This window comes from Lissotriton helveticus, chromosome 1_2 (genome assembly GCF_964261635.1).
Source record: "Lissotriton helveticus chromosome 1_2, aLisHel1.1, whole genome shotgun sequence".
In the NCBI taxonomy this organism is placed as follows: domain Eukaryota; kingdom Metazoa; phylum Chordata; class Amphibia; order Caudata; family Salamandridae; genus Lissotriton; species Lissotriton helveticus.
The window spans coordinates 228231417-228253920 of record NC_136058.1 but is presented as its reverse complement, the minus strand read 5'-3'; the positions used below and the strand labels follow the sequence as shown (position 1 = coordinate 228253920).

The 22504-nt window shown below is 44.1% G+C and overlaps 1 protein-coding gene across 1 annotated transcript in view; it reads right to left on the bottom strand.

The window, feature by feature from the left end:
• STIL (STIL centriolar assembly protein) overlaps nt 1–22504 on the bottom strand; it is a 396689-nt gene that overhangs the window by 6121 nt on the left and 368064 nt on the right. The window contains exons 15-16 of the mRNA XM_078671518.1: nt 18093–18288; nt 15915–16171 (exon numbers count right to left, since the gene is read on the bottom strand). Coding sequence (XP_078527644.1) covers nt 15915–16171; nt 18093–18288 — 453 coding nt within the window. The remainder of the gene's footprint in view (nt 1–15914; nt 16172–18092; nt 18289–22504) is intronic.

Here is a 22504-nt window from a genome sequence, read left to right as displayed (position 1 = left end):
CCACAGCAGTCCCCACTCCCGGAGCAGGGTGTCCACTCTCCTATACCAGAAAATCCTGGAGGACTGAACGCCCAAATGGCCGTCCCTCCTCACTTCGGTATCCAAGCAGTAATGCTTCGCGAAAGTGTGGAGGGAGGCCCAAGTTGCCGCCCTACAAATATCCTCTACAGGAACACCCCTAGACAAAGCAGATGTTGATGACTTTGCTGTAGTAGAGTGAGCTCTTATACCTTCTGGAGGCTCCTTACCCGCTAGGGAGTAGCAGATCTTGATGCATAGTATAATTCATCTTGAAAGTGTGCGCTTGTGCACAGCTCTTCCTTTTCTGCAGCCAGCAAACCCAACAAAGAGCTGGTCATCCACTCTATAGTCTTTTGTCCTATCAAGATAAAAGCTAACCACCCTCTTAGGATCCAGGCGATGAAGTGTCTCCTCCTCCTTGGAAGGGTGAGGGGGAGGATGGGTGAGGGGGAGGATAGATGGTAGGGAGGGTAATAGACTGTCCTTGATGGAAGGGAGTTACCACCTTAGGCAGCAAAGCAGCCCTGGTCCTGAGAACCATTCGTTCAGCATGAATGGTCAAGAATGGGGGCTTTGAACTAAGAGATTGAAGCGCACTTACCCTCCTTGCCGAGGTAATCTCAATCAGGAAGACCGTCTTAAAAGATAAAAGTCTCAAGGGACAGTTATGTAAAAGTTCGAAAGTAGAACCCATCAGAAAAGTAAGCACCAAATTCAAGTCCCATTGAGGCACAATAAAGGGAGTAGGAGGAAATTTATTTGTTAGGCCCTTTAGAAACCTTAAAACAACAGGAGATTTAAACAAGGACGGCTGATCCGGCAGACAGAGAAATGCAGACAAGGCCGAAAGATAACCTTTGACTGTAGCTACAGCAAACCCTTGCTGAGCTAGGAAAAGAGCAAACTGAAGTATATCAGACAAACGAGCCTTCAAAGGGTCAATGGACTTCTCTCCACACCAAGTAACAAACTTAGACCATCTGTAAGAATAGATTGACTTAGTGGAGTCACGCCTAGCCGATAGAATGACATCCACCACATCATATGGGAGAGAAAAGGAATTCAGGTTGCCCCGTTCAATCTCCAGGCATGAAGGTGTAAGGTCTGGAGGTGGGGTGTAGAACCTGCCCCACCATCTGAGAGAGGAGATCTGCCCTGAGAGGGAGACGGAGCCGCGGGCACGAGGAGAGGTGGAGAAGATCTGTGTACCACACCGTTCCTGGCCAATCCGGGGCGACCAATATGACTTGGGTCCGGTCTTGACGTATCTTCCTCAGAACCAGAGGAATCGAGGGTATGGGAGGAACCGCGTAAAGGAGTCTTGTGTCCCAACTCAACTGAAACGCGTCCCCCAAAGCTCCCTGCATCGGATACTGGAGACTGCAGAATGACGGGCAGTGAGCATTCTCGCGAGTGGCGAACAGGACCACCTGAGGAGTTCCCCAAGTCCGAAAGATGTAACGAACTACCTCTGGATGGAGCCTCCACTCGTGGTCGGCTGAGAACTGCCGACAGACTGTCTGCACGTACGTTCAGAACTCCGGCCAGATGATTTGCCATCAGACAAATCTGATGGTCCTGAACCAGAGACGCAGAGCCTCTCTGCAGAGACACTGTGACCCTACTCCTCCCTGCTTGTTGACATACCACATCGCAGTGGTGTGGTCCGTCAGGACATGAACCGACCGACCGCGAAGGGAAGGGAGGAAGGCCTTGAGCGCCAGACTAATCGCCCTCAATTCTAGAAGGTTGATATGAAGCAACCTTTCCTCTGGAGTCCAAAGACCCTTGATCTCCAGATCCCCCAGATGAGCACCCCACCCTAGGGTGGATGCATCCGCTATCACCGTGGCCACCGATGGAGGCAGATGAAAGGGTTTTCCTTGAGACAAATTACCTTCCAGCCTCCACCAAGACAGATCCTCTGCAGTTTCTCTAGAGATCCTGATTGACTCCCTGAGATCTCCGTTGTGCTGATACCACTGCCTGCGGAGACACCACTGGAGTGCCCTCATGTGCCAGCGTGCATGGTTGACCAACAGAAAGCAGGAAGCCATCAGACCGAGCAGACGAAGGACCTTCAGGACTGGAACAACCGCTCCATTGTAAAATAAAGGAATCATTTCCTGTATGTCGAGAATCCTTTGAGGTGGAGGGAATGCTCGACACACAGTTGTGTCCAGTACAGCACCTATGAACAGGTTTAGCTGGGAGGGCACCAGGTGAGACTTGGGCACATTTATTGAAAAACCCAACCTGTACAACAACTGAGTTGTCTCTTGCAGATGATGGAGCACTTTCTCTGGAGACTCTGCTTTGATCAGCCAATCGTCCAGATAAGGGAATACTGGAATCCCTGACCTTCTGAGATGTGCTGCCACCACACACCTTGGTGAAGACTCGAGGCGCAGTAGTAAGTCCAAACGGAAGGACCGCAAACTGGTAATGTTGCGATCCCACTGTGAAACAGAGATGCTGTCTGTGCGACTTAAAGTCGATCGACACATCCAGTCTTCTTCCAGCAGCGCTTGAAGAACCTGAGCAAGGGTGAGCATCTTGAACTTCTCCTGTTTCAGGTAAAGGTTCAAGATCCTGAGATCTTGAACCTTTACCTGAAACAACCTGCCATCCTTTTTGGTAATCAGAAAATACCGGTAGTAGCCTCTCCTGCTCCGGAACCACCTGTATCGCACCCTTTCCTAACAGTGCCAGGACTTACTCCTGCAGAAGCAATAGGTGGTCCTCTGTGCAAAAACCTTGGCAAGCAGGGTAATTTGGGGGAAATTCCCGAAAGGGAAGAGCATACCCATTCTCTACGAGATTGAGAACCCAAAGATCTGATGTAACCGATTCCCAATCCGGCAGAAAATAGGTTTGCCGGCCCACCACATGACCCGCATGATCCGGAATGGCGGATCTAGGGCTGCTTTGCTGTTGTAGGAGGGGGGTGGGCAGAAGAGGAGGAAGTGGAGGAGGAGGAGGAGGAGGCCTGATGTCCACGAGGACGAGCTCTTTGTCTGCCCCTGTATGACCTGTACAAAGGATTTTGCTGCTGCTGCTGTGCCTGCTTATAGGGACGAAAAGAAGATATTCCGAATCCCCTGTATCTTTTGCTCACAGAGCCTCTAGACTGCAAACCCAAAGACCTGGCCATTGCCCTGCTGTCTTTGAACCTTTCTAATGCAGCATCAGCTTTTTTACCGAAAAGGCATGAGCCATCAAAGGGCAAATCAATTAAAGAAGCCGGAACATCAGTAGAGAACTCGGAAGTCTTCAGCCAGGCAGCTCTTCTAGTGGCAATCGAAGATCCCATGACTCTAGCCACTGAACCCGCTGTGTCCATACCGCTCTGTATGACCTGCCGAGCAGCAGCCTGCGTGTCAGACACCACTTCATTAAAAGTTTTCCTGTCCTCCTCAGGAAGCTTAGGAGACAACTGATTAACAGTATGCATCAATGCATGGATGTAACGACCCAGTAAACAAGTGGCATTTGTAGATTTTAGGGCCATGCTGCCTGATGAACTTACTTTTTTTGCAGATTGGTCCTGCTTTTTAGAATTCTTATCTCCAGGTGCCTGGGGAAAAGCACCTACAGATTTTTAGAGCAGGCAGCTTGTACTACTAAACTCTCTGGTAAGAGATGAGTAGACAAAAAGTCAGGGTCACCAGGAGCCACTCTATCACGCCTTGCAACGGCCTTAGAAACTGCAGGAGCCGTAAGAGGTCTACTCCATACCTCCAGGATGGGATCAGTTAAAGCCTCAGTAAATGAAAGTATAGGCTCAACCACAGATGATGGAGAATGGAGGTCAAATTCAGCAGTTCTGCAGCCTTTTTAATTACCACATGATAGGGAGCCACATCTTTAGAAGGAGCATCAGACACCGTGGCTTACTCCCAATCAGGAGACAGTTCTAGACCACTTGAGTCTCGCAGATCATCAAAATAATCCTCCTGTTCTTGAAGCTCACCTTCTTCAATTTCAGCTTCCCTATAACTCTGCTCCTCCAAAAGGCGCTGTGCTTCACGCCTCGACCTCTCTCTTCGAATCGACGTTGTCGGATCCGGTATAGACTCCGAAGGAGCCGGGGTCGAACGTGGAGCTGGAGCAGGCGTCGAACATGGAGCTGGAGCCGGCGTCGAACATGGAGCTGGAGCCAGCGTCGAACATGGAGCTGGATCTCGAGGTCGGTCCGGAGCCGGTGAAGCCGTAAACGGCGTCTATGACTTCAGCGGCGCCGAAAGATGCCAAGGTAGAGCCGGCATAAACGGCGCCGGAGCATAAGCTTGGGGAACCCCCAAATTGTATGCCAAAGGACCCATGGGACCAGCCGGTGCTTCAGAGGGGTACATGGCTCTCGCATAAACACCATACATGGCATTTAGAAAATGCGAAGGATCCTGTCCAGGACCCGGAAAAGGAGGATACGAACCCACTGGCTGCTCCTGAGGAGGCTGCACCGGAATTGACTCCTCTTGTTCCTCGGGTTGGTGTACCGGAGTCGTCGAGCCTCGAGGAACAGGAACCTCTTCCTCCTCATGTTCAGAAGTCTGAGACCGATCCGGAGACGGATTCGACACCAGAGCCAGTGAATGCTCCTGAGACTCCAAAGGCAAGGCCTCACCTTGAGGATTCAGATCTGGAGAGGGAGATACCATGTCCTTACGATGCCTTCTAGAAGACGACTTGGAATCCGACTTCGTTTTCAAATCCGATCCTTTTCCCGAATGGTGCCTTGAACTATGCTTCCTTCTCTTATGCTTTTTCTTTGATGATCTGGAAACATGTCCCGAAGTCGACTTCAAAGCCGACCTCGACCGGGACCTCGACCGTCTCGATCTCGAACTCTTCCTGGCCTCCTTACCCTTTAATTTAGCAACAAGGAGTTTCGCCTCATGTTCACGAAGAGCCTTCAGATTCATCTTCAAGCAGGATCGACAACACTGGACGTCATGATCCGAACCCAGGCACCATAGACAGTCCTCATGAGGGTCTGTGATGGACATCATCTTTCCGCATGAACCACACGGTTTAAACCCAATCTTCTCTGACGACATCACGACAGAAGACAGTGACACCGAAAAGTGTAACAAAGTTACTACCAACACCACAGAAGATCCCTCGAAACCGTTAGCGTCGATGACGCGGAAAAAAGGGAACTGATGTCATCACGCCGACGTAGGCCTAATAAGGAGTCAGTGACGTCAGTCGGAGTCGCGCGAGACGCCGTGCTCCTATGACGTCATCCACGCCGGTGTGCTACAAATTTATTTTACGAACATTGCTGATGCAGGGGGATATTCACAAGGTGAGGAATCCACTGGCAGATGTATCAATCAGAAAAGCTTATACAATATACAGTCAACTTAAAGACTTCTACATTGATCAAACAATGGAGTTCCATAGGATGCGTCTGTATGACTAGTGAGATGGCATTTTCAGAGGGTCATCTTTGCTTAATTACATATTACATTACAAGTACAGGTGCACACAAAACAATATTGATTGAACACATGGGCAAAACCTAAGCAACACATTGATCAAAGTAATCCTCCTGTTTAATTCATCGTTGACTGCTGGTCTGATTTTGAAGTGCTATAGAAAAAAGCTCAAGCATAGCTTACAGCAACAAAATAATGTTTGCTTTGCACTTGGATATCGCCTTCTAAGATACATATGCAAAGCTCTGACAGAAAGAAAGTTGTTACATTTGAAGAAATAAAAGTTTTCTCGACCATCATGATGGCCACCGCTTAGCAGTACACAAATTAACTAAGAATAAAAAAATTAAAAAAACAAAGAATTATACAACATTTAGTGTAAACAGGAGATGAGCATCAATTATTGCTCATTCATGTTAACGAGAGGAAGCAGGAGAACAATATATACAACATTTACTGATTAGAAATGTAAACCGGAGATGATCATCAGTTATTGCTCGTTCATATTAACAGGAGGTAAAAGGGGCAAGGCTCAATTTACTCAATGATCCAGAGAAAATGAGCGGAGTAAACCTCAACGATCTTCTTTAGAATGGCTCTACGGGTGCACCACATGGCAAATAAAAAACGTGACACGGAGAACACAAGGGGCATGTGAGTGTCCTATTTGAATAACCTATACACCTCGCTACAGTGTCTGGACCCGAGGTGCCTGCAAACCTGAAGTAGCCATCGAATCATTGCCCTCCTATAGCCTTAACAAACGAATAGCACATGAAGTTCTGTCTCGTCTGCGTTGTTAAAAGCTGGGCAACCCCAATTAGGAGAGCACGCCCACTTGTTTATGAATGATCGCAGCGGAAGGATCCCTTGTCTAAATTGTAAATAAAGCTTCTTGGCAAGGAGCGGCTGAATATCACCCAGAACCATTTCTAGGTTGTATCGGTCTTTTACTTCCAGAAACTCAGCGGTCAGTCTGCCTGATGTAGGCCTCCTCCCGAGCTGAGCGAGTTTCTGATCTCTATAGCTCTCCATCAGGGCCTTTCTGTGGGGGAGAGGGGGGTTATTTGGCAGGTTTCCTCTGCTTTATTCCACAAGTTGCCTCTACCCAAGGCCTCACGTGTTCTTAATGTACAACAACCATAGTAGCTTCAACGCACCTTGCATCCCCATGACATCAGTCAACTCTTCCCTGTATTGAGTCAGTTCAGGGGTGCTCCACGTACGGGGCCAAAATAATAGGGGTCCAAGAGTGGCTTCATCTGCAATGGGCCTGATCCCAAGGTCAATTCGGAGGGGTGTTAATGGTGAGGTAGAAGGAAGACCCACAAGTTGCCTAGCAAACGAGTTCTAAATACGGACTAGTGAGCCAGATGAACAATGGCTCCAAATTCAGCGCCATACAAAGCAGCACTCCTGGCCTGTACTTTATAGCTTTCCACCACTGAGCCAACCAGTTTGGCTCAGTGGTGGAAAGTTATAAAGTAGAAAAAAAAAACGTTGTCCGGGTCAGCTTTAGACTTGCTTTATTAAATTGGGCACCCCAATACATTTTCTCTGTAAGAGTAATCCCCAAATACTCGAAGATGGATACCCTATCTAAGGGTATTCCATCCAAGCGGGGATTTGTGCGGGTGCTATTGATCACATTAAATGCCATATACTTAGTTTTTTGGAGATTAATCTCCAGTCCACAATGTTTGCAGAAGAAAGTGAAGATGTCGAGAGCCCTCTGGATTCCCATGGGGGATTTCACAAGCATAAGGGTGTTGCTTGCAAACATCATGGCTGGTATTTTACTGTTTGCCAAAAGTGGGGGCATCGATGTCCTTCCCAGCAATCAATGACTCAGTTAAGCCGTTGATGAAGAGGCAAAAAAGGGTCAGGCCAGGACACAGCCTTGATGAACGCCTCTCTACAGGCAAAGGGGCTGTGAGTTTGCCGCTTTTACCATATCTAATTTGGGCAAAGTTGCCCTCATGTAAGCGTTTCAACTGATGACAGATACTCTGGGACTCCCATATCCAATAAAATTGCCCAAGGTTTGTCCCTCAGTACAAGATCGAAAGCAGATTTAAAGTCTACAAATATTAGATAAGAGGCTGCCACCCTCTATACACAGTTTTCAAATGTAATAGTTGTAGCCTGATAATTTGATCAGTTGTTGAGATCTTGCCTCTAAACCCAGCTTGGTGGGGAGAAAGAATGTTATAATCCTCCATCCAGGTCTGGAGTGGCACCAGAAGTACGCGGGCAAATATTTTCTGGCTTACATCTATGAGGCTGATGGGACGATAGTTGACGGGCATGAGCGGAGATCCTTTTTTGTAGATTGGAATAATTTCAGACCCCGCCCAGGTGGTGGGAATCGCCATACCTTGTAAGATGTCATTAAACAGGGAACACAGGTAAGGGGCCCAGACAGTGGGCTCGGAGCCGTACAATAGTGTTTGGCAAACATGTTTTGATAACCAGGTTGCTGCCATGCACATGTCATGAAAAGAGAGAGACATGAAAGCCAATGTTGTCCTTTTCTTCTTGGCAGATTGGACCCTTGCTTGACCTCTAGTGGTTTGTTTGCTAAGTGGTGATAGTACCCACTGGTTTATGCTAGCCAGCTTGAAATTGAACCTTTAGTGACCGCATGCAGTGCAATTCAGACAAAGAATTTTGTAGACTTACTGATGCTCTTTGTTTTTATGTGTCACGTTCATCACTACTGTTCGTACATCTAATGTATGAATGGATATCTCTGCTGCATTGCTTGGGTTTTGGAAGAAAGACTGTAAAATTATCATTTGGTCAATTTGAAAAGGTAAAACCACATTCAGGGTGAATCCTCATGATAAAACCTTTTTACAAAAATGGCTAAAAATGCTTTTTGCCTGAAACGGCTTCCAACTCACCTTTGTTAACGATTTGAATGCAACTAAAAAGGCTATATTTAGACATAGGCACTTAAATGAGGATTTCTGTCAGGCCTCAAACATTGGTTTCTTGAGACCTAGTAGGACTAGATTCAGGTTCTATGGAGGTGGTGGAATGGTGTGTGGACTCATAAGAAGGAAAGATAACCCTTACCATCTGGTAAGTGTGTAAGACATTTTAGTATTCCAGACTGTGATATTCACTTGTAAATTAATGTATTTAAACCAAACCATGTATGTGTTCCACTTCAGTGTAAAAACTTTCAAGTGGACGGTTTATGTGCTTCTTTTAAGATATTTAAGGTTTTTTTCACCAAATCTGACTATTTCATGAACCAAGCCGATATTTGCATCTCCTTTTGATTTGCAAGAAAAGCCTTGTCACTTTCATTTTAGTGCGCCTCAGTGTACTGGAATGTTGATCAAATGGCCATGCTCCATTTACATGAAATGTGAGTACTAAATTTGATGTGGTCACTTTGGTGCCACACAAATCAATCTTTTTGGAGACTTCAACCTTCTCTCTGGTTGTTGGAACAAGTGGTATTGGAAAAAGAACGTACACACACACTTCCCATACAAGAAAATCGACTGTGCATACTTCCGACTGAGTAGTGCAATACCTGGATGGCATTTTGTGTTTCCTGCAGATGCAAACAGGTCAACAAGTGTGCCGCACTGCAGAAAAGGACCGTCTACCTATGACTTAATTCCCACTTGTGTGCCTGCTTAGTTAGTCTGTGTGAACATTTTGCAGCATCTTTCTAGTTAACCTGGCAGGTTGGAAGGCCTGAAACTAGGGGTTTATATTTTGATTAATAGGGATGTTAGTAGTTGTATTAAGGATTTTACTACGAGATAATGGTTTTAACTAAAGGATTATTTGTGTAGAAATTATGAAGTTGAGTGTCACAGCTCTGTTTGCTTTTGGACTATTGTTAGTGAAAGAGTGAATTATGTATTGCCCATTGACTTAATGGGACTACGGAGCATTTCAATAGTTTCTTGGTCTAAAATTCACCACACTGGATAGGATTGGAGCAGACTGTGTTGTTATGAGGTACTGACTACAACATATGTTTGATACTGCTTTATTCTATGTGGTCTCACTGGGGATACAAATATTCAGCCTTCTCCGGTTTACACGTAACCAGAAAAAAACAATAAGGAATGTTTAATGAGAATAAGAAGTGAGAAATTATTCATGCTATTTAATAGGCCATACTGTAGGGTGGTACTTGTGGGTTAGCCCTCTTCGTTTCTCAAATGTAACTTGACCCCAGACAGATGACAAAGTGTTTCGGAAATATATAATATACATTTTTTTAGGAATCTTGGATCATACCACTATTCAGACTACTCTTCTTCTGTGTCACTTACACTTGCCCACATAGAAACACTAAGAAATGTCTAAAGTGGAACTTAATACGAACAATTCCGAGGGCATAGACTATATTCGAAATAATGAATGGAGGATTGTCTTTCCTTTACACCACTCTTAGTAGACAATACAAAATATTATACATTTTCTGTGGCGACGCTCTAGATCTAAATATAAGAAAGGGATAGGCTATTGTTACATTTGTGTGGTAAATGTGTTTTTGACTTATCACTTGATGTAACAAAAGCTGAACATTTTTATGGAATCTCTGTTGCATTAAGCATGGGTGTAATTTGTTGGCTACCATGGATTACTCATTTTTTTTCTTTTTCATTAAGTGCTCTATTTCTACCTTGAGTGCCCTCTTTCTTTTCTCTCAAAATTAAGTTTATATAATTTCTTGTTACCATGACTTCTTTCATGGCCACACTCCTTTCTTCACCTTTTTAAGATCAATATCCTCTGAAATCGAGCCAACTGCCTTAGGCACTTCCTTCCAGGTGACCTTTGCTTAACACCCAGTAGGATGGGAAAAGTAAACCTCGTTGATGGAGTTCTACTTCGGCCTCAAGGGTTTTGCGACCCTTCGACTGCTTGAAGTTTTTTACTTTGAGGTTTATTAATTGTAGATTTGATATTTTGTTCTTGAATAGTTATAAAAGCTTCTTCCTCTGGGGCACTGTGTGTAGAAAAGTGCCACTTTCTGTCATGGTAACACCCACTTTTTGCCACTGGTACTGATGTATTTTAACTGCTGTGCATTGGGTTCCAGCCAACTAGGGCCCAGTGCCAGTGCTCTTTCCTAAATGGTCCAATTGTCACACACTTTGGCACCCCATGCAAGTACCTCTGGTAACTAGGGCATGGGTACCAAAGAGCGTCCCTAAAGGCTGCAGCATGTATTATGCCACCCTAAGGGATCCATGGTGCAAACCATGAGTAAAAACACAACATGGCACACTCACTGTGTGCCATGTTAAAGTCACTGCATGGAATATATGCAAGTGATACAGCAGGCCTGGTAGTCCTAAGGCAGGGGGAATTATATTACATGCAAGGGCATATCTGCATGAACGGACATGCCTCTATGCGTCTAGTTGAATTACTAGAAGGTACGAGTGAACAGGGAAGCCATCTTAAGTGTATATACACTGAGCCCTGGTCATTACAAGGTCTCAAGCTACATGATGGCTTTACTGAAACCTATGGTGTTTGGTCTTAATAAATCTGTACTGTTGCCAATACAAGATTTATTATGACATGCACCAAGAGGGCACCTTAGATGTGCATCCCTGAAAAACCTACCACTATCTAGTGTGCTGGCTCATTGGTCACGTCCAGTGTTCACACCTGCGCCAGAAGGATGGCTAGTGATTTAGCATATCAAGGCCAGGGGCTTCAAAGCCCCTGCCGCCTTTGATAAGAGACGCCGGTTTAACTCAGACCTGGGAGGTGCCACCCCCTGCCCAGAGGCCCGTCTGGCACCAGCACAGGTGGGAAATTTGCTATGTAGTGGGCATGTTGAACCACCAGGCTAGTCACACCCCTAAGGTGGGCTACCTGATTTGTTCCACGAAAGAAGGATTCCACCGTTTTGATTTTGGTAGAATTACAGGAAATGGTCAGATATGGGGTGTAGGGACCCCAAGGGTAAGTAGCCAATTGGCTACTACACTTCACTCCCCATATCACCCCTAAATTCAATATTTAGGTTGCCCCCTGACACTAGGAACTCAGATTCACCGGACCAAAGAAGAAGGATAAAGAAGAGCCGAAGAACGCCAGAACAGAAGACTAGCTGTGGACTGGAGGCAAAACCCTTCCTGCCTGCTCCTGTCTCGACAACTGCAAAGACACGACTCGTCCTCTAGCTGTGCTTCATCCAAAAGCGTCAGAGGGCTGCCAGCACTTCACCAATCAGTAAGCATCTCCTTGAAGTGGAGAAGCCACTTCACCTGCAGCCACCGACCGCAACATCCGGTTCACCAATCTGCTGACCACCGGGTTCATCGATGCAGCAGACGCCCAGGAAGAGGTCACTCTGCTCAGATTGGTATCCATTTCCCCACCAGGATTCTAGATGCCAAGACACCCAGGAGCCACCCTACACTAATTCCTGCAGAATCAAATCCCTTGCAGCAGCCGAGGCTTGTTCAGTGTCCAGCCCGAACACCAACACCACCAAGACCGACCTACCGAGGAGGGACATCAGCTTCTTGGAGGCCAGTACCAAGAGTGGCCCTGCTGTCCTGTTCCCTATCTCCAGGTCGACCTAAGTGAGAGCCTCCAATGCAAGCATTCTACTCAAGAACCCAGCTCCCCTTTTGGTTCTGACAGACTGTTTCCCAAATCCCCACTTGCCAAATTTTTCTGTTACAGCTTCTCTCCATAGACTTCAGCTGTAGAGTTCGAGGCTACCCCTGTGACCAGCACCTCTGCACCCAGACACACCAAGATAGGTAAACCCAAACTGCGGTGGATCTAAGAACCTTGGCACCTACTTACCTTAAGTCCAGAAGAACAACCCTGTAACTCAATGGCAAGTACCCACATGCAACATATGCTTCTCCCATATGATAACATTACAGTATTCAAGGTTCATGCCTGAAATCTGACAGCTGCATTTTCTGTGTTTCTGAAAATCGCTAACTTGAAAAGTACTTACCTAATCTTGCAGATCTTGGTGTTTAAAATAATATTAAAAATATTAAAATCTATGTTATTGTTCTAAATTGGTGTCGAATTTCCTTGAGTGTGTGCCTCATTTACTCACTCTATGTGTGCAACAAATGTCTCACACTCCCCTATGATAAGCCTATGGCTGCTCGACCACCCTACCACAGATTCAGCAACTTCAGATTATTAAAGCAAGCCCATGTACACTAATACAGGATACCTAGACTCTCTGCACAGTGCACCTCATGGTGGTACACTACAATGAGCAAGACTACAATGAGCAAGCTTCCTACACTGTAGGTTTAGGGTCTGATTTTCCTAGGCTGTACTTCAACTTACAGTGTGACTTCGTCTAATTCTGACTTGGAATGAATTTTCTTCTGAGCTTCCTCTGCTACAGCTTCAAAACCTCCTAGGAGAAACCCCTTTTCTCCAACAACAGAGCACTTCTCTCCTGCGTCTCCAATTCAAACTTACATGTCTGATGCAGTCCAATGAGCAAGTAAAATCTGGCTCTATATATTTTAGGTTTAAAAACGAACAGACCAGAATCTTCTGACCTATGGTCACTTGGGAGGCAGAATATGCATGCTGAAAATTAGACGTTCAAAGCAAAATTCCAATGGCAATTGAGACAAAACTTACACATTGTGTTCATAATACAAAAGGGCATGGAGGAAAATCACGAGCATCATGTTCAGCATAGATCTCATTCTCATCCCCCGCCTCAACACCCCCGCCCCATAAAACAATCCCAAAACCTCGGTCCCGCATCAAGTATTGATCTTTGCTGCTCTCTCAAGGATACGCTGGCTACTTCTTTGTCATATTTTCGAAAAGTTCTCTTGAGCTACTATAATGCGAGTCTTAAGCCAAAGGCGGGAAAAAAAAACTGAAATCGAGGAAGGGGAGGGGGCTGGTGGAGGGTGTGTCGTCTTACAGCCGAAGTCATAGTGAGTCATACACCCATCTCAAAAAAGCTCGTAATTAGACCCTTCTGGGTCCCAACCACCAGAAGGTAGAATAATGCACCTTAACTAAGGTGCTTACTCAAAATCCAGACTACTTATTTTCTATTTGCACTGTACCACCATTCGCTCCAACCAACTAGTCTTAATTATATGAACAAAACAAAGAATGTTAAAATAAAAAAATAAAAACTCCCTGTGGAATGACAATCCTTCCCACCCAAAAATGACACACTCTCCCTTAATCCTCAGGAATTAACTTATGACCCTTCTATTGTGTGACTGATGGATTCTCCTCATGTAACTCTCTCATACATTTCTATGTCAAGTGCCCAACTACCTCTAGGTTGGTCACTTCTATACAAACAACCTTAAAAATCAAAGTCAAATAATTAAAATGAAAGGATACCCATCATTAAAGATCCTGCCAGGAAGGAAAATAGTTTTACATCAAATGAGGTAAGAGTGCTTTCTTAGGTAAGCTAGTAGGATGGTGGACTCCGTATATAGTATGCCTACTTTCTAGACACACATTTTATTCTTAGGTCACTTCCATGAGGCTACAAGCTGTTGGTGAATGAAAGCAACATTAAAGCAGAAGAAAGTCATATTTTTAGATGCGACTGAAGCTTTACGTAGCCATCTTATAATCTCTGTGTGTTATGGAATATGTTATGAGAGCTTGATTAATTCGATGTAAGACTACAACAATGAAAGTGGCTTCGATGTGTGTGGAGAAACATTAATACTGGAAATCTGAACTCTGATTACTGATCTAATTGCCTGTAAGCGGTTATATTATAAGAAAAACTGGCACATCATAAGTGCAATTTCTGGATTTTTCATTTCTTAGTAGGACAAAGGCAGGCTTCTCCAACAAGTAGCTCGTGAGCTATTGGTATCTCTCGAGCTACTTGTAAGTAACTCTCATGTGTGCAGCCATACCTACTAAATTAGAATCTTTTGCTTAGCTGAATCTATGTAAGTGTACCACAATTGAGAGTGTGTATTTGAGATGAATGTGTGTATTTTAAGAACTTGTATGCGGATGTTTGCAGAAAAATGGCTGAATTTCTAAAATATATTTAAAGCAGATACATAAGTGATAGCTAACGTGGTAAGGGGTGGGATTATTAGCTTAATATTATAGGCGTTGCAGCTATGCCTGTTATCTATTACCCATGTAAACATGTTCCAAATTGAATAAACACTTAACATTACTGCTTGCAACTCTGCCTGATACACTCCGATGATCACTACTGGTAATCTTGCATAGGGTGGCCACTAATGTAAACTGGTCTAATATGATCTCTCTTACAATATTAATGATAGTAGATTTGCATGTTTTTCATTGAACATAAGTAACTCTTACCACAGAAAAGGTTGCAGACCCCAATCATTTCCTTGTATTTTGTTTAGTCCAATGTTCATGGACACCAAGGCTTCTTATGTGATTGTGATACAGATTCAAGAACAAATGCTCAAGTAGGGCAAGCTTAGTTGTGGAATCTCTTCGTCTAGATCCAGGGCTTTCTTTATCTTCCACCACTGTTTGGGATGGGTTTGATCTTCTATTCAATGATTAATATTATCAATGGAGATTCCATGAAAGAGAAGTTGCTTTAATGTTACCATGGAGCTCCTTCATGGGGATCTCTATTGAAATCATAAGCAACCATTTCTCCTTCCCAGTGGAAAAATAAAAACAGGGTTTCGGAAAGATCAGGATACTAAGTCCTTTTAAAAAACACCTGGAGCAATTGTCACTGACAGGACATGTTGGGATACTGGAGAAGCGTGCTTCCTTTCAGCCTACTTTCCATCCTTCCTCTAGCTTTTATGAAATGTTTACCAATTAAAAAATTGTTTCATGACATTTCATAGAGATATTTTTTTTTACACTAAAATGGACTAATTTTTATAGAAACAGGCCACTATAGCATTAAATTAGGTGTAATTTTTCCATTTTAAAGAATTTAAAAAACTGGCATTTATAGATAAGAAAAAGTATACATTTTTATTGTGCAAAGTGCTCTTGGGTACTGCATAGAAGTGGGAATATTCAGAGCTTTTGACTTTCTTGCAGACCCCGTGTGTGGTCAGCATTTCATGAAAAAAAGGGCACAGTACTAAAAGACAGTGACGTTCAACCAAGCACATTACTTATGCTCGTCTTGAGCAGGAATAAATTAAACTGCAGGAAAATCAAATTTGCATCGATAAGGGTGTGTAAAGCTTTACTCGACAGAGACTGCATGCAAAAGGAATGCATTCATCCCCCTCCAAAAAAAATGAACAGCCAAAGATTAATATATAAAACACTGCACAGCCAGATGTGCTAATGTGAAATCCTGACTCTAGGGTCTGTCAAAACTACACAGATGAATATATAAACAGTATAAAAAAAGGAAGCGTTTGTAAAGTGAAGTATTATTACCATCCCACAGGGCAAAGGTACAGAAATCCATATACCCAACATAACATATCAGCATATTACCTGGCATTTTCTACTTTATTTGTATTATTCTTCAAGGTATCCGAGGAGTCCAATGTAATGTGCACACCAAGATTCTTTAACTGTTTGAGGGTCGCACTCAGGACATCATTTTGCTCGTATGCTTTCGAATTAGGTTGGGAACTCCTTTTCCTAGCCTTTGTACTGCTTTGCGATGTGCCATGTTCATCTGATGTGTTCGATTTTACTGATGGCTCACCACACTCTTCAGACGCTTTAAGTAAATGGTTGACTTGACCCTGATCACAAAGCAAATTTATGAAAAAACAATGTTAAAATTTGACGTTGGCAAAGTATAGACAATAGTTTCCATTGAACTTTCAGTGAGTTCTAGACCCATGTTCTTCATTTTCAAGCCCTAAAGACGCTTTCAAGCAAACCTTGTAGCTGCAAAGCTCAACAAACATGCATTGGCAAGCAACTTTGATGGACGTCACCAGTCAATGATGTATGAATTAGGCTCAAAGTGCCACTCTAGGCCTACGGTAGAGCTATCCAAGGGTGATCTATGCGGTCCAAAGTCCTACCAGTTGTTCTGACATACAACAAATCAGATATATTTGCAGGCAATTCTAAACCGGAACCATTTACAAAGTGTGTGATGATCCTGAAAATAGATTATGGATCCAAAAAGGGCATATTTTACCAAAGCGTTTCAGAATGAAAGCCGAGGCGAGTGTTCAAAATAGAGGCAATAGAAAGTACACTAGCATGCCTAGGGTGAAATAGGAGTATGTTGAAGGCTGCCATGTTTTTCTACGGTTGACCATACAAATTTAGCATTTTTACTGAAAATCCTACTTTTCAAATGAAGTGTGCATAGATGTTCAGCAACCTGCTGCATGGAAAAATTCCACAGGTTATTTCCACTTGATCTAGTTTCTTGATGAATCTCTCCAGGGCTGCCAGCTTGCCTGACAGGCCCCTTGTAAGTTTCCCCCACTGCACCACCCCCTGGTTTTCCCGCAAGACTGGGATTAGAAGTATAGCATTTACACCCAATGCTCCATCTCAGCGAATGCAACATTGCTGTCATTAGCAACCTGCCTCTATTCAGGGACCACAGAAGAGCCACACTGCTCTTGGGAACTTACTACACTCCTCCCCGCCTTACGCAACAAAATGCTTAAAGGCTTTCCAACTCCTTGCTTCGTGTCCATGTCATTTGCCCCCAAGGATTAATTTCATAGGCCTCTCAGACGACTCTGTGGGATTTCCAGAGAATCCTCTCTAGTAGCTGCCATTTTGACTCTCAATGCAGGAAACTGGGAGCAGCTTTTCCACACACAGCTTGCTACAACATTAAGACTTCCTACCACAAGTCAGTCAGTCAGTCACATTTACTTTATTCGGTTACTGTACAAACCATAAAAGCATACTAAAAGACAATTAATCCAAATATAAAACCATGATATACAATAAATAATTAATACTCCGATATATACATATAAAAAGCAGTGGAGAACAATTTGTGTTGATTACATCTTAACACAGCAATGAGATACATACATAGATTTATGATGTTAGATTATTCTCCTTAGGATTCTTACAGCTGCGGACAGAAAATTGTCGATGTTAAAGATTTACCATACATTTGACAACATTTGAAGATAGAGTAAGGCTGGCCTGGCTTGCATAAAGCCTTTATTAACTAGAATTGGGGAAATAAAACGCTTCCTGATGTCATTAAGGTGCTCACAGAAAAACATAAAATGCATATTATCCTGCCCAGAGAAATTGTCACAAGTACAAACCCCAAGGTCTTCAACCCTCTTCCAACCTAACTGATCACCGAGAAGGAAATAAAATTGATTTAGTCTAAATCTAATCAATAAAAATCGGTGATTACGGTTTGTGACAATACCCAAATATGGTTCCATGGACAATGTAGTTTTCCGCAACTGATGAGCCCTTACAGTTACCTTTTCCAACTCTCTCTCTTCTCTGGCCATGGTAACTATACGTAGGTGTGTTTCCTTTAACCAACACTTCATCACAATGCTACCTACAACAGACTGTCCATCAGAACTAAAGAGCACAGCTATTGAAAACACTGGAAATTGCCAAATGAAGACAACTATAATGGATCAGTAACAGAACCTCAACAAGTAAATATCAGAAAAATAGTATTACTATATCATACAATATTTGTATCCTTACCAGTAAATCTTGGTAAAGAATTTGATCGGCAGGAACATTAGCCAAAGTCTGGACTGGCTGCTGAATTTTATTTGCATCATCAATGCATTTATCAACACGTTCGGCTGCCTCAGTTTGTAAACCCTTAATTTCTTCTGATGGTGTATGCTCAGGGAAGACAGAAGAGCGTGGCCCATATGGTAAGTGCTGAGAAACACTGGTTAAAAGAATAAGCATTGATGAAGGTTAATGAGCTACAGGGATTGAACATACACACTGGTAAAGATAAAAAAAAAGTATATTTTACAAAACAAATGATAAACAAGAGAACTTATGACATAGAAAAAAACCATGGTTTAAGAGAGCAATGCATTTTTTTAACTAAAGAAATTCTAAGCATACTTTTTCTGCAGCTAAAATATATATTTATTTATAGGAGGTTTTAAAATCTCTTTAAAAACATGTTTGAAATCATGGTTATAATGCCCTAGTCAATACAGCAAATAAGATTAAACTATAAGAGCAATATGTAATTTAATTAAGTATATATATTGTAGGTAGCTGGCTTTCTATGTGGTGTACCTAAAAGAGCTACACTATGTAGAAAGTCTAGACTACCTTTATTGGCTACAGGGCTTAAATACACAATACCAAATGCTCTCTTTTGTGGTAGAGTGGGCAAGCAGTTTAGGCCTATCAGAAGGTACTGTTAATGCATTTGTTGAACGCACAATAAATGAGACACACACAAGAAAAAACACGAGACCAATTTTATTTATTTTAAGAGTTTTATATAGCGCTGGCTAGACCCGGAGGTATCAGAGCGCTTTACATGAGGTTCCACAAAATTACACGATTACATCAGTTCCAATTTACATAAGTTGCTAGACAAACAATTACAAGAACATAGAAAAAGAGATAAGGGAAGAGTAGAGGGGAAGGGGGTCAGGGTAAAGGGGTGGGAGGGAGATACAGCAGAAAGACTAAGGAGAGTCTGCCCAAAGTCCGGCTGGGTAGGTGACGGTCGAAGGGGAAGACCCAAAACCCATCTCCTCTATAGCTAACAGGTAGCTCCATCGGGCTTTGGCCAAATTGCTAGATCTCAATGGGAAACATTTAGAGAACATGGAGGGCAAAAATGGAGCGTAGAGGGGAGGGGACAGGGAAGGTGAGAAAGAGAGGATAGGGGAAGCGACAACAAGGAGAGACGAAATTAAGTCTGTCTAAAGTCCGACTGGGTAGGTGACGACCAAGGAGGGCGTCCACGGCCCATCTCCCCTATAGCTAAACCAGGTAGCTCCATCGGGCATCAGACAAAATAGTTCAGTCTCAATACATTCAGAGAGGAGAGAAGGAGAGACATAAATAGAGGGAGGATGCAGGAAGAGACGACAGGAGAGACGAAAGGAAGTCTGCCCAAAGTCTGGCTGGGTAGGTGACTGTCGAAGGGGAAGACCCAAAACCCAACTCCTCTATAGCTATCAGGTAGCTCCATCGGGCTTTGAAAAATAAGGCATTTTTATATATATTTTAACACCAAGAAGATCGCAATTGTACTTTTTGAAATAGCTACTTTTACAGGTAAGTAAAAGTGTTCCACAAACTCGTTTTTACGCGGTAATGCTTTCCTATGGAGAAAAACATACTGCGTACAGGTATTTCCAAGGATTTTCATGGGTCCCCCCTTTAGGACTTAAGGTGCTAGGGGGCCAAGGTTTAAAGTACCAACAGCAGTTCAAGTTTACCTGCCCTGGAGTGTCCAGGTGCAGAGGACTGGACGGGTTGGTAGTCTTGCACGCTTAACCTTAGGAAAGGGGGGTGGGGGGGGAGGGGACACCTAGAAGCAGGCTGCAGAGGTGGGACTTCGGGACAAGTCAGGGAGGTCCCAACTGGAGTCTCGGTTTATGGGAGGTCCTGGGAGCAGGGGAGCACTGTTTTTGTCTTGAACCCAGGCCAAGGAGCTCGGGTGCAGAAGGTTTTGGACGGTTGGTGCCCTTGAGTCGACAGAAAGACAGAAAGAGCCTGCAGGTCGCTTACACAGTTAGCCAATGTTATGGCGATGAGCAAAACTATCTTCAACTTCAGAAGTCTCATGGAACAACTGGGCAGTACCTCAAAAGGAGTGCACATTAAAAAAGGCGACAGCCAAGCTGAAGTCCCACTTAGGCATCACAAAGGGTTTAAGTGGAAACAAATGTTGAAAAAGTTCAAGAAATCTCATAACAGGTGATTTAAATAATGAAGGCGGATACAACAACAGCAAATAAGCAGATAGGTAGTTTAGGAAGCTGGCTCTGTATATACTATACCAAAGTTAGGTATAGTGTGCACAGAGTCCAGTGGATCCCCAAAGGCTTACAGAGGTTAAAGTAGATAATACCTTACTCTCTATTTGTTGTAGTAGGGGCGAGTAGTAAGGCTTTATCAGGGGGCCGTGTTAAGCATTTATTGTACACACTCAGGCAAGAAATTATTTCATACACTCAAAGACTGAACTCTGACCAATTGTTTTGTATAAAAAAATCTCTGTTTTATTTTTAGAACTAAGCCAGACTTGGTGCAGGTAAGTAAAAACAGTACTTTTCTGATTATACAATGTAGATACAGGTAGGTCAAATGTTCAGAAACTGTTGAAATTACTTTTCAGTTACTTTGCAATTACTTTTTCTACTCCGTGTGATATGCCTAGATATCACACTGGGACATTTCCTAAATAAAAGGTAAGCAAGTCTGTTTTTGTAAACACACAGTGTCTTAAGTTCTCAAACAATTTTCAACTTAGGAACCTTTTCACGGAAAAGCAGTCAATGCAGTCCTATGGGAGGAAATTAAATTATCGGTTTAAAGGTAAGTATTTGGTTGCGTTGGGTTTCTGGGGTTAGAACTTGGGTTCCCCTATGGTCAAGGATGCACTAGGGCAGCCAGGTGCAGAGTGCTGAGGCCCATTGTTATCCAATGGGGTATAGGGGACCTCCGGTTGGTGACTGCTCACGGGCACTCCACTTGGATTTGGGAGCAAAGCTCCTAGGGTTTAGCTCAGGGCAAAGGGGGATCCCTTTTGCACCCACAGTGGCAAAGGGGCAGCCGAGTGCTGATTTCGCATTGGGTCTTGCTTTGGAGATTCGTTTGAACAGAGCTGCCGTTCACAGGAGATCCGGTCTTTGTTAAAAGCAGTCAGTCATGCCAGGGGTTCTGGAGGTCGTTGGCTGTAGGACACAGTGACTTTTGGCGCAAGATCTCTGGATACAGTTAGACGGGCCGGCAGGGCTGTGGTAAAATCAGTTCTTCTCTGCTGGGTGTCTTCTTTCACCCTTCTTGTTCGTAGGCTGAGGAATCTGCCTTCTAAGTTCAGGTCTGCCCCTAAATACTATATTTAGGGGGCATTTTAGGGGTCTTGAGGTCAGTAGCCAATGGGCCACTGACCTTCGAGTGACTCCATCTTGTGGGTGAGCACACCTGTGTGGGGTGTGCTCACCCCACACCAGGGAGCGGGCACAATCCCCAACACTGATTGGAGTGCCTGCAATCTGCAGGATGGCGGGCACTGACGTGGGCTTCACCTCACCTCCCCCACCTGAGTGGTAGGGTTGGTAGAGATGGGCACACCTTCTGGGCTGCTCTAATTTTCCCTCCTGTCTTCCCACCGAAAAGGAGGTGAGACAGGAAGGGGTCCTGCTCCTTATAGCAGGAAGAGGCTGGGGTCATGTTACAAAGGCGGAAAGGCCTTTGAAGCTCCACTGCCAGGGAGGGCTCTTCCTGACCTGGGGGATGTGTGATCACCTCCGCCCAGGAAAGGCTTTGTTTCTGGGCCTATGGAGCAAAGGCTCCCCCCCAGTGGTACAGAAACATGTCTTGGTTGTGGCAGGCTCGTGTTTACCAGTCAGGGAACCCACCAGAGGCTGGTCATTTTTCAGGGGGCATCGCTAAGATGCCCCCTGAGTGCGTTGTATAATAAATCCCACACTGGCATCAGTGTGGGTTTATTATGCTGAGAAGTTTGGCAGCAAACGTCTCAGAAATCTAGCAAAAAGTGGGGGGTTACAGCAACAGAAACCCACTTACCTACAGGTAGCCCATAACAGTGCCCAATAAACCTTTGCTGGGCTCTGGAAAGAACAAACAAAAAAGTCACGTAACTGAACTTGAAACGGCTTATTGAGTGCTGCATCAATCCACAAATTGGTCCCAATGACTGGTGTACACTGATTTTGTGGAGCGAGACCTCGCTGCCAGATATGACAACCTCTGGAGGAAGGTCGAAATGCAGATGCTCAATCTCCAAGCATGTAGATCCACATTGTGCAGGTCCGGTTGCAACACCCTGCCCAGCCATGCTGCAGCGACAAAAGATCATCCTAAAGTGGCAGCGTGATTGAAGAATGGACGCTCAGGCCCAAGAGTTCCAGGTACTACACTCAGGCCCAATCTGGTGC